This window comes from Merops nubicus, unplaced genomic scaffold (genome assembly GCF_000691845.1).
Source record: "Merops nubicus isolate BGI_N331 unplaced genomic scaffold, ASM69184v1 scaffold32564, whole genome shotgun sequence".
In the NCBI taxonomy this organism is placed as follows: Eukaryota; Metazoa; Chordata; class Aves; order Coraciiformes; family Meropidae; genus Merops; species Merops nubicus.
In genome coordinates this window covers 11,445-24,778 of record NW_008604050.1, presented here as the reverse complement: position 1 = coordinate 24,778, position 13,334 = coordinate 11,445, and the positions used below count along the sequence as shown (strand labels likewise).

Sequence of the window (13,334 nt, the reverse complement as noted above, 5' to 3'; positions counted from 1 at the left end):
CAGACTCAAAAACTGCACACTGAGGTATGTTTTAAGAAGGTACTTGAGCTCTTAAAACAGTCAGTGAAATGCATTAGGAAGCATTTCTAATTATACAGTTCTATCATATCAGTTGCTGTTTCTTCAGCTGTTTATGTAAGAGGTTTAATGAAATTGACATATAATCTAGAAATAATTATTCCCATATGTGTTTCAACCTTTCCACCATAATATTTTCTGTGTGTCTGCTTTGGTTTCAAAGGAATCAGGGCCTCTGTGATCATGCTGTGGGCATTTGCATGTGCCTCTGCTATTCCCTAAAAAGTCTGAAGTCATTAGCTAACTGCCCAAAGACTAAACTTATTACAAGTATATTGAAGATCAGCAACCAAGCACAGGGGAAACTGAGGGGAAAACAGCACTGTAAAACAATCTCTATAAGATATCAAATCTTCATGCAAGAGCAATATTTTTAACAACGTAAGTGTTGGAAAAAATCTCCATTAGATTTCACAACTTATCAACAAAAAAGTCTACCAACAACGTATTAACCCAAGGGAAGTAGATTTTACTGTTTCTGTTATTTCCATAAATAATTGCTCATGCAGATGCTGGGTAACTTCCTTGCTTTTCTTTACTTCTCTGGGTTTCAGCATCACTAGTGTTAAGGACAGAAACAGACAATGCTATCCACTGAAAAAACATTTACTATTAAAAAAAGTATTAACTTCTGATTCAGATAAGAAAAAAAGCTTATAACTGAAGCTATAGTGACAATATAAATATTCTATACAAATAACTAATGTGTTCTTTCCTTGCAGGATGCACCATATTCCACCCTGCATTTAAGTTTTCACTGAAAACACTCATATTAACATGGTCCAGTTTTGGACTTTATAACATGAGAGTCAAAAAGAAGAAAAGTCTGAGAGAATATACTAAGCTCTAAGAATAACAGATGTACTACATGTGAAACACCAATGTGAACTACTATTGTGTATAAGACTCAGGTTTTCAAGATCCAGAGAATTAACTTCCTAAAGAAGAACACAGTTCTCGAAGTGGATCTAACAATTCACACCAATAATATGTTAAAATCCCTTAAAAATCCATAGCCATAGGAATTAATTTTCTAGTGCCAGTGTAAGTTCAAAAATCTGACTCTTTTCTTGAGGTATCTAACAAAGAATCTTAGTGCTTCAAAGTTAGTGCTCAACTCCATTGTGCTGATATATAAAAAAAATATTTAAAATCGGATACCTAGATTAGTTTTCTCTTCATCTCTCAGAAAATCATGGGCATGTAAGCATGGTAAGTCAAACCCCATGATGCTGCCCGCATGTAATTAATCAGTGTGACTTAAGCAGGGTCAGCATCTGGCTGCTTTTAATTTAAAATGCTTTATGGGAGAGAGAGGAGTTGACAGCTGATTTGTTCATGTCAGATTTGAAAGCCTGAAACTAGGCAGCACCTCTAAAAAACCCTTCCTTTTCCATGCCATTCATGCTCACATTTACTGTGAGGTAAGCATTTTTTTTTTTTAATTTTAAGATTTTCACTAGAAATCACTGGTCTGTCAGAAAACAGCTTTATTCATTGAAAATAATTGGTTTCGATGAACTCTCAGTGAAACCCTGCAGAGATAATGAAGGAAGATGACTTCCAAGGTGTGGACTAGTTCTAAAAAGCAAATCATCTCAAAGTCAAAGGATGTTTAGTTTTCCTAGATCCACAAATGCTAAGTCTCACTTCCACACAATAATGTGCATGCAAAACAGCAGCTTGAGGATTTTACTTGTTTTGCTTCTTCTCGATTTCTTTTTGTAGTAAATGTCAGAATTTCTACTTTTGCTTCTGGGATAGAAATTAGAAGCTTGGAGGAATGAGTGCAACAGAAATGTGGCAAACACCTCTACTTTTGATAGCTTCAAGGTCAAGCACTCAGCTTTTGGCTTTCTTCAGACTGTACAGAACTAGGAAGTACTCATCTTCTGCTACTCTTCTTCTGCTGGTGAGAAAATTTGTCTCTTTCTTGAGGGCAGTAAATGCTAACCTCTATCAATAAAAGCTGTCACTGGCCTACCAAAACAGAGCCACTCTCATCTCATATTCTCCTCAGTGTTGTCTGTCTAATTAGACTGAAGCAATTTCAGCCAGGGGTAGTATGCTCTGTATACCACTCAACATCTTGTCTGTCAAGAAAACATAAAATCCTATGCAGGTGCTTAAGTTTAAGTGTCCAAATAACCTCATATTTTCAGAGTTTCTGACACTGAGGCTTCTGTTTAGGATGAAATCAGCACTTACTGTATATTAAAAATAGCTCAGCTACAACAGTGTCTGATCTTGTGGTAATGATACACTCTTTGAAAAATGTGTGAAAATATTTAGAGGGGAGGTATTTTAATGTCTGGAGAAAGACAAAAAAAATGGCTATTGAACTATTTACCCCTGAAATCAAAACAAAATATGAACCTTTTGGGGTGGGGAGGTGGGTAGCAAAAAGCTGTAGTTTTCTATCACAGGTTATGTGTACATACTGTTATCAGGATTATACTATCACATACAGGCATGCCACCTTTAAGGGAAAAAAAGCCTACTGCTAAAATTGCAAAATTGTTAGTGAAAATTTCAAAAAGTAAAGTCTAAAATAAATGGCAAGTCAATTAAAACCTGAAAAATAGAAGCTGTGAATGTGATCTGTATTCTACACTGAAGGGACAAGTGCTTGGAAGAAACTTGAAAAGGGTAAATCAGTCTTGCATTTCACACGAAAAGTATGCTTCCACATGTTTCATACCACGTGCTCTTTTGTGTAAAGTGCGGTTCAAAGGGAGTAACGCACACAAAGCAGTTACACCCTGTCCTGGTTTGGTTAGGACGGGATTAATTTTCACCAGAAGCTGGGAGGTGGCACTGCCCAGACAGACAAAGGAACCAGCCGGTTGACGTCATGCACATGACACAAGGGCCTGGGTGGAGTTGTGGGCTGGGGAGCTGGGAGCTAACGAGGTCTATGCTGTTTTATAGTACTTTTTATATTGTTTCATTACTGTTATCACTGTTGTTTACTTCCCCTTTTGCACTGTTGTATTAAATATTTCTTATGTCAGCCCACAGTGGTTTGGTTTTTTTCTCCCTCTTCTTCCTGTTCAGGGGGTGTAGGTGTGAGCAAACAGCCACATGGTGCCCAGATCCTGGCTGGGTCTAAACCACTACACACCCCCTCTAGTTTTATTTGTATTGGGAAGTTTCTTTTACTGCACACAAGAATTTCAATGCTACATTCTTCTTTGTACAACTACAGCAGCATGTCAGTTGCAGATATCCAGAAGAAATGAGGTCAAACTTCAACGCCTGCATCTCTGAGGCTACCCCAGAAGTCCACTGTAGCAATTACAACCTCCCAGTTGTAAAAGGAGTCCACAACAGAAGCACCCTATTCAAAATGTACAGTAAATGGAGTCAAGAAGGTCATCTCTCTCCCTCCATCTGGTGACACAGCTGAGAGACTGCAGGCAGTAGTGATGCTGTCAATACAGAGTGTCAACACTTCCACCCAAAGGCAGGTGCAAAGGTACTTAAAGTGCCTCAACTGCCAGTCTGGTCTGAACAGACAGAAACGCTTCTCTGTTTTGACTACAGCTTTGAAATAACCATAAAGACAATAATTTTCTATCATCCTTTCCTCTACAATGAGCACCTCTTCTGAGTCTGGGCCTCAACTCCCTCTTCTCTACCTTCTCAGCAGCAGAGATAGTACTTCACTTCAATCCCTCCATAATCTCATCACTGACATTGTATCTGGATTAGCAATACCATTAGTACCTGATTTTGTCCACATTGGTTTTAGATTTAGATTATGAAGTCTATGGGACTTCATCGGAGGAAGATTGAGTTATTGTTGAAAGGAAGTAGCCTAACAACTTTCCTTTGTTGTAAAATCAGCCTAATTTGGCTCATATAAAAAAGCCAAGAACCAATTTAGAATAGGAGGCATACAGTGATACTTAAACCATATAAACATTATTAATACTTAAGACTTGAAAGTCCTGCCATCTATTTGTAATGTCATGCACTTCAGTAAGACTGACAATGAGTGAACTGAAGAGTCTTTAAAGGAAACAGGTTGTTTTTTCCTTACCCTGATTTTTGACTTAGTACTTTTTCACTGTTGAGAAGCACTGCTTCCTCCTTCATTTCTTGTTCTGTTGCTACATTATTTCCAAGTCTCTGCTGAGGATTTTCTTCCCATGCGCCATCACCACCAACCACCTTCAACATACATGTTCCTGCGATGTCCAAACTCTTGTTCTTGTTAGTCAGGCTGTCCGAAGGAGAACAATCCTCATGTTCAAAAGACTTCTGAAGGGGAGTTACTACCTGAAATTCTGTCCAAGTGTCAAGAATCAATTCCTGTGCTACAACAGCTGCCATTTCTTTGCCAGAATGTTCAGACCCTGATTTTGGCATCTCTGACTTGGCAGAAATTTCTTCAGGTGATATGTCATTGACTTCATTTTGGCCCAAGATAATCCAGCCCTCATCTTGGTCATAGCCTTCCTGTGATCTTTCATCGTGCAGTTTTTGAGGCTCAACAGAAGAACTTTTCTCTTCCAGGTGAACAGAGTCCCATTCAATTCCACAAACAGTATGATCTTCCCTTTCTTTTGTAATGGAGATTGGCTGAACGGTGTCAGAAGAGTCCAGTGAAAAGCCTTCCTGAGATTCTCTTTGTTCAGCTGCATTAGTTTCTTGAGATGCAAAATCACTTTTGTTTCTTTCAAGGGTATCCTTAGTTGAACATATATTTTCTTGCTTGGAAACAAGGATGTAAGCCATGTCCAGTGAAGTTGGATGTAGGTCCACCTGCATCCTTACATCTTCCTTATCCTCTGTACTTCTTATTTCAGGGCTTTCAGAGGGGTTTCTCAGATTATTCTCCCTACGAAGGAGGGAAGCAGTGCCAGCTTCTAAAAAAACAGGCAAAGAGAAATTACTTTTAGTTTTTGAGTTACTACTTCAGTCACCATGATTTCTTTACATCAGTAGAGTGAAATAAAGCTCTTCTCAGTTTGCTTTGCTCTGTTAATGTGTACTTGAATTTTACAACATCATCACCATCATTATTGCTAAAGATTACACATTAACACTGCAGTCATTCCTAAGGAACAAGTGATTCAGTGTCCTATATGCTAGGTCTTGTACAAACAACAGAAATAATGATCCTACTTCAATGTTTAAAAGATTTATCTCTGTCTAGAAGAGTGATGGTAGAGGTCTCCCCAAAGTACAGAGCTTTGTACATTAGGGAGAGACAAAAAATTCAAAATTCACTCAAATTCTCATAATTCATCAGTAATACTCCACATATTTCCTTCTTTCTTTGTCCTATGAATGTGCTCTGGAAAGCAGGTTTTCTTACCATCAGGTGATCTTTTATCTCCACCTGCCGGTGAGTCAAGATCAGTTGTTTCTGCTTCAGATTTTCCTACTGCAATCTCAGAAGCTCCTAGAGTTACTTCAGGCTTGGAGAGTGAAGGTACTGATACGTGATTTTTCTGAAGGCACTCTGTGGATGTTTCAGACACCTGATCCTGAATGTTGCTGTCGTCAGTCATTAGGATGCCTTCTGCACCTTTCAAAGGAGCTGGCAGTGGTAAATTTTTTTCCAAAGAAACACTGTCACAAAATGGCTGCTCAAGTAAGAGCTTATTCTTTGAACACTTGCTGCTGCCAGAAGGTTCAGCATCAAAAGGTACATAGGACAGTGGAGTACACACCAGTGGTGATTGGTCACTGGCCACTTCCTTCAACACAAAACCATAATTTTCAATTATACCTTCAGAATCTTTTGCCGTGTCATTAGCCAGTTGACTATTAGAATCAGAATCAAGGCCTTCATTACCACCAGGAAGAAAGGATTTTGGGAAGAGTATCCGTTTATCCCTTGATTCCCCTTCTGCTGCTTCGCTGCCTACTACTGCCAGCATGTTCATTCCACCACACGTGCCTGCTGGGACATTAGTCACTGTTGTGTTCCTGACGTTATATTCTATGCCTGTTTTGGATTCATCCACACTTTCTTCTGACACGTCTAGCTCATCAGTAGTTATTGCTGTGTGGTCAGTATTCCATATTCCAACTTCAGCCAAGGCACTAATTTCTCTTAAGCTTTGTTCTGCCCTATTAGTTGAAAAGAAATCCATGGGAACCAACTGCATTTGAGAGGTCGCTATTTGGACTACATCAGTTGGTGTTCCCTGATAGCTTCCAGAAGTAAAACTTTCATGGAACTTTTCTTTCAGATCTAAGGACATCACTCCTAAAACTTCATCACTAATTTCATCTGACTCAGCTGGGTCAGTAACGAGCTTGTTTTCTAGACCATATTCTTCCAAAACTGCAAAATCAGGACTCCCTTGACTATTAGAAGACATTAGCTGATAGGATTCAACAATCTTTCCCTCTTCACAGTCCTGAGGGCTACCACTTTTGGACTGTGTCTCTACCTTCTGCATTGCTAACTGACACTTTGAACCAAATTCTGTCTCTTTACTTATATTGGACCATGTGTGAATTGGCTGACTATCTTTTACAGGTTCCACCCCGACCTGAGAAGATGGGATAGAGGCATGCTTAGCTTCATACTCCTGGCACACATCAGGACTGCTTGATGCCTCTGAACTATTGTCTTGGTTACAGTGACTTAATATATCAGGATTTTCACCATCTGGTTTCAGAGTGACAATCTGCTCAGCATTAGTCCACAGGTCAGGTTCCATTGAAAGCAGATGATTATTTTCTTCTGCATTATCCTGTAAAATATCTGGGATAAATGTGTTTTGGGGAACTAATACACTCTGCCCTGGACTTGAGTTCACTGTCATTTCAAAAGATAAGCCTTCTACAGTGAAAGCATCTGGCAGGGAGTTGTGCAATTCTAATCTTTCACAAGTATCCGGCTGTTGTTCTTGAGGAATGAGACTTATATTTCTCTTACTGTCTTTTGGTAGACCAAGTACAGTGATTTCTTGAACTGATGTATTTGGCATAACTTGCTCCTCATCTGAAAAAGAGTTCTGTGGAGTCACGTGATCTTCCTCATCTGTAGAAAAGTGCTCTTTCAAGCCCCTTTCCTCTTTATCCAGTATAAAAGGCTCAAACTGTTGGAATTGTACAGTGCCTTGATTTATTTGACCATGGGGAATATTCGTAGGATGTACTAGCCTTTCATTTTCTTTCTCATCACAGTTCAGGGGGGCAGGCTGATTTCCATCACTACTTGCATCAGCAAAACGTGATTCTGTTAGTTCTTCATCTTGTGAAGGTGTTCCCCAGGAGCCCTCTTTACTATTTGTTAACTGGTTTGTTGTGGAGTGACTTGAAACAGAATACTGATCTTCCAATCGCTTTTCTTCACAACGTTGTGAATCCCACCATTCTGAATGATCATCTGGAAAACAAAATGTTCCTGCTGTGGATTTTGGATCAGCTCTTACATCAGCTTCCAATGACATACTCCATGTATCTAAGGCTTTTGAAGAATACTTTTCTTTATCACCAACAGCAAAAGTTGGTGTAGTGTCTTCTTCCATTTGATGCAAATATGAGTCTTCTCCGCTACCTGTTTTTTCACTGAGAATACTCAACTGAGTTTTTTTCTGAAGTGTTTCCCAGTAACATAAATATTCAGAAGTCTCATTACACTCCACTGTAGTCAAGTCCTCCTGCAATACTTTCCTAGCTTTAGTTGTTTCAGGATTTTCACTGAGGATGCCTACCTGGACCTCCTCTCCTACCTTGGTTTTCACATGTAAATTGTCTTGATTTGCTTCAGGAATTGTTGCATTGGATTGAGCATAATCCTCTCCAAATTCAGATGCTTTGTGCTGTTTGTTTTTATATGTGGAATCTTCATGAATCACTTCAGAACATGCCTCTGAATTCTCTGAATTCTCATTTATGTCAGGACTTGATAAAGAAGATACAGTATCATCATCTACATGGGCATTCCAAAACCCTAAGCTTTTAGGAACTTTGTTCGATTCAGAGCTTTTTTCAAATTCTTCTTCACATTCATTCCCAAATTCATTTATTTTACAAACATTTTCAGGATTTTTATTATTTTTAATATCCCATGTATCCCCACTTCTTTTGTGATGACTGGTAACTGGAAGGTCTCCCCACATATTCACAGATGTATCACTTAAATCTGGACTTGTTCCACTTGAGTGTGCATAATCATTTATTGAATCACTCCACACATTATCTTCTTCCAAATAACTTTTGATCTGTATATCCCTTGAAAGGCTACTTGCGGTGTTTGCCATTTCAAGGGCTTCACTTGCCTCAGGACTTGTTCCAGGAGACTGTAAATCTTGACATGGCTGTGAATCCCAAGCAGTTTGAGGAAAACTGTCATTAAACATTACATATGGCTCTTGGCAAAGATTATTAGCAGATTCTAAATTTTCAGAGTCTTCACTTTTCCCAGAACCTATTTCATGTGAAAACAGATTTTCCACCACAGACACATCTGTAATGTCAGGAACATTGACATATCCTGATGAAGAACTCTTCTTAAACTCATCTGTGAAAGGCTTTTCATGAGTCCTGTTCAGTTCTGAGATATTTTTAAAAGATACTAACTCAGAATTACATTTGCCTGCATGGTTAGGAACCACTTCAAGTAAGCCTTCCTTCACTTCGTCCAGTGCTTCTTGTGGATCATTCACCAAAGGAATGGATGTTGCTAGGCAACAACTACTCTTACCAGAATCATTCCAGATGCCAGAGCTTCTGGGCATTTTGGAAGAATTATTTTCATTATCACTACCCTTATCAAAACTTTCAGAGATACTTTCCATCTCAGGACTTGTTGCATCTTCTATCACTGTAGTCTCATTTTCAGCTTTCTCAGAAAGCAGCTGTGATGTTTCACTATAATTGTAATTCTGTGGTCTGGTATCATCAAAAGATTCATAATTCCTGCCTTCCTCAGAAGCACTTGAAGAAGATGCCACATTATTTTGTGACAAGTCTTTCCTCTCTTCCTGACTAACTGCATTAGTTTGATGGGGAAATGACTCATTCTCTGTGACTAATGCTTCCAAGCTAACACTATTGCTCATTTTTTCTGGGGAGCTTGCAACTTCGTTTGTTGACCTGTTTTCCTCTGAATCTGCATTACATGAAGATTCACTGTCCTGCTGCACTGGTTTATTACAATTGTCACGAATGATCTGCTGTCCACTTAGCTCATCTGTTGTGCTGTATTCCTCTTTTCCTTCCTGAGAGAGGATGATGGTATTGTCCCAGCCTTCCTCACAACCCTGTTTCAGCTGCTGCACTGAATCCTGACTATCCAGCTTGTCATCAACTGCAGCACTGTTTTGTGCTGACTTCTTACTAAGTATCTCACTCTGTAAGTCACATATTTTCAGATCCAAACCATTGCCAGTGTCTGAGGTTGGTGTAGATGTGTCTATGTCTTCTACAGGAATACTGCTCACTGTTTCTACATTTTCAGCTGCATTGTGTGTAGTATTTAATTCATTCTGTGGTGGTGATAAGTCATTCACTGTTTGGTTGTATACCAGTGTTATTCTTCTGTTTTCAGATATAGGAAAATTATTTTCACTGGTATGTGTCTCAGTTGAAAAGCACTGATTAGCTGTTTGTTCTGAATTAAGAAAAGGTTTAGAAGAGGCAGAAAGAGCAACAATTTCAGAATTTCTTTCCTGTAACTGGGTGACGTTATTTAAGGGAGTGTTCCAAATGTCTGTGTTTCTGGCACCTGAAAAAGGCATGTTGCTAGCAGATAATGGTTCTTTATTTGCTTTCTCAACTACTTTTGGCTCAGCCAAATCTGGGGTTATCAATTTGTCAATATTTCTTTCTTCATTGACATCTTTGTCTTCGTTTTCTTTTTCGTCTTCTATGTATGTAGGCGATATGTATGAATCAGATGTTGAATAATTGGTGTCTGGTGGAGAAACCACCAAATCTTCCCCTGTGTTTGATGAACTAAGATCTGTGTGTTTATAAAAGAAGGTATCCTCCCATGGCACCACTATTTCTGTAACTTCTTTCCTGATGTTTTTATCATACATATTCCAGGTCTCTATATTTTCAAATTGTTTTGGCCTATGTTTAGGGTCACCAAATAAAGTTTCTTGCTCCATTTCCAGCTTAGAATTATTTTGCATATTGTTGAAAACAGAATTTGTAGTTTCAGATCTTCCATATTCTCCTACCGAATAATATCCTTCTTTATCCCAGGATTCTGGAGATACCTGAGCAGGTGGATTTTCAGCCTCATTGTTTTCTGTTATTTCTGAAGAATTTGATAAACTCACTTTTGATATAGCCCATTCCTGATGAGTGTTCACTGATTTTTTTTCTCTATCCGGTTTGGTTATGTTCCATACATTTTCTGAGGATCTACCAGTATCTCCTGCATCAAACTTAGTCCAAACTTCATAGGAGTCTCCAGCTAACTGATTATCTTTCCCTTCACCACTACACCATGCATCTGACACCATAGATGTTGGCTGAGTGACCTTCCACGGGTCAGTAAAGCTCTCTGGTTCCTGCTTTGTCTCCTCTAAAGAAGTGGTTTGCAAAAGCAAATCTTCATTATTTTTCTTTTCATTCTCACGGCTCCAATTATCTTGTTTAAACTGATTATTCCACATACTTGCTCTCATATATTCCATTTGGTTTGGTTGTTTTTGGAGAAATACAGAATCTGAGCCTCGTCTATCAGTATGTTCTTGTAGCAAGGGACTTTCTTTACAATCTTTCCATAAGACAGGGCTCTGAAATACAGATTCCTGCTCACTTGAACCCCATGTATCAGCATTTCTGGACTCTAGGTCAAAGCCACCCCACCAGCTCCCATATCTAACACGAGATTGAGAATAATTTGCACCATCTATTTCATTAATTTTTTTAATGACATCTTGTGGGAAAAACAAAGGCTGCCCATTATCTAATGGTGAAGTTTCTACGAGACTGTTCATAGGAGTTGGTGGAATTCTTGAGTCAACAGATTTCAACATTTCTGGTGAAGAAGGATCACCTTCAACTAAATCAATCAAACTTGAAATTTTCTCACATGTTTCCCCCGGATTCTCATCAAAGTCAGCTAAATTGCCTTCCTCATTTGTTGTCATAAGTAAGTCAGTTGAATAATCTGCTGTATCATTTTCTAGCAGGTTTGTCTCATTAAGTTTTTTTTGCACAGTGAGTTGTTGTCCTTCTGATGAATCACTATTAAGGAAATAGTCATCTGCTGGGGAACAATCAACAGAATGAAAAGATGACTCGGATGGAGCTGTAGCCACAGGTGCTAGATCAAAATTGAAAAGATCAAAGTTATCGCTATTGTCTCTAGACTGAGGTTTTTGTTCTTCAGCTATTGTTCCTTCAGGAATAGGGCTATAGGAATCAAAGCCAGGCAGAAGACTGTGATGGGAAGCAGCACCTTCTGCAATAGGGCTATCATCACTAAGGAAAACAGAACTCTCCTTGGAAGACCGGCTGCTTCTAATGGTAGCCAGTCCACTGTCTGGACTCACAAGGTCTGCATTAACATCAACGTGGGCTTGGATAGATCCATTTAGATCTTGAGGGTTTTCTATAAAATTGGCAGAACTGGGCTGTGGTTCAACATCAGAACCATATAACTCCATAATACCAGAAGATCCTTGTGAAAGTGGAGCGCTTCCAGCAACAGCTTCAGTAGAAGAAGTTCTACTGTTTGATACCATTTCTGGTTGTCTTCTATTTATGACTTCCTTAACTAGAAGAAAAATTTGATCAACGGTCACCAAAGAATTCTCTTGATGATAAATGAGAATTTGGTCACATCCACATTCTACAGGATCCAGCTCCAAACAAGGATTCTGACATTCTTCTAATTCACAGCAGATCTGTAGAAAAACAGGATGTTTCAAAAGCCATTGCAATCACAGGCATAAGGGCACACATTGACTACTTCACTGTGTAACACAGCCATACCTAGCTATCCCTATTAATCTATTTCTTGGCCACTTTGCTGTAACAGCCTTAGTATGATCTTATGAATAGATGAAGTATTAAAATAGAAGATCAATATAAAATATGTATTATGTAATTTGTCAGAATACTTGTCTGAAATTATACCATCTGACTTTCAAGTTCACTTTTGATTAGTAAAAGAAAATCCAAATAAATGTTTAGTTGTTGCCTTAAGAAATCTGAGCAAAATATGTTATGATACATGAGAAAAGTATTTCTAGAACAGACTAATTAGATTAATAAAATAAATACATTTATATTGACATTAAAAGTAACAGAGTCATTTAGCCACCTGTCCCTAAAACAACAAGTTTTTAAGGCTGAGTAAAAGGATCAAAGAGTTGCCACTGAGATGATTTCTTCCTTTTGGGGAAAATTATAATTAAAAAAAAGAGACAGCATCTGGCTTTGGGTAATTGAACATCCTAGTAATAATTTGGCTTCATTTCAGAACTTAAATTCTTTAGCGATAACAAACACATAGATGAGTTCTGGTCATTACCATTTACAATGTGTTTGCTCATCGCTCATGGCCAAAGACTCATTTGTTTAGACCTCAGTACAAAAAGAAACCAAAACTAGTAAAAAAATAAAATTATTCTGTTTTAGCTAAATTGAAAAATCTTGTCTCTTTCTGTATTTCTTAACCATATACTTTTTTTATTAGGGTGTTTTGAAATAATCATAAATACCACAGTCTTTCATTTTGCATCATATAAATAATGCAGCCGTTTCAAATAGCGACTCAGTTGCCACCCAACTGTTGCTACTTTTTTAACCCCACTTAATTATTCAATACTTTGGTATCTACTACATTAATAAACACCTTTTTTTTTTTTTTTAGGAAAGACATTTTTTGATTCTTTTCTCAGGTACTTACTTGATTGCCTAGTTCCAAGTTTTCCGTGTACACTGCTATTTGTCGTTTTTCTCGCTTCTCATCTGACAAACAGCTGGTCAAAATGACAAGTACATCAAGCCCATATTTATCGATGAATGCTTTCAGATGACCAATGAGACTCCTGTGTAACACGCAGTCCTGAAATATGGCAAGAAATTAAAAGAAATGTCAGTGTCTTTTCTTTACTCTTTCTATCCAAATCTGTGGTGAAAATAGCCAGAAACATTAATAAGTGTCAGTGTCTGTAACTGGCAATAGAAATCCATTCCATTTGTCAAAACATCTATGTGCTTAAAAAAAATCAAGAACCAGTCAAAGAACCAGTGAAGAACACTCAAATACTAACTGTAGGTTTTGCCTTCTTCAAACTACTGCTGAAACAGAATTC

General features: G+C 38.2%; 1 protein-coding gene across 1 annotated transcript in view; it reads right to left on the bottom strand.

Moving 5' to 3' along the window:
* The window catches only part of PRUNE2 (prune homolog 2 (Drosophila)), a gene marked incomplete at both ends in the record, with an annotated part of 34,626 nt that extends 21,542 nt beyond the window's left edge, over positions 1-13,084 (bottom strand). The window contains 4 exons of the mRNA XM_008938899.1: positions 4,124-4,254; positions 4,363-4,952; positions 5,405-11,918; positions 12,926-13,084. Coding sequence (XP_008937147.1) covers positions 4,124-4,254; positions 4,363-4,952; positions 5,405-11,918; positions 12,926-13,084 — 7,394 coding nt within the window. The remainder of the gene's footprint in view (positions 1-4,123; positions 4,255-4,362; positions 4,953-5,404; positions 11,919-12,925) is intronic.
* Positions 13,085-13,334: the final 250 nt, after the last annotated feature.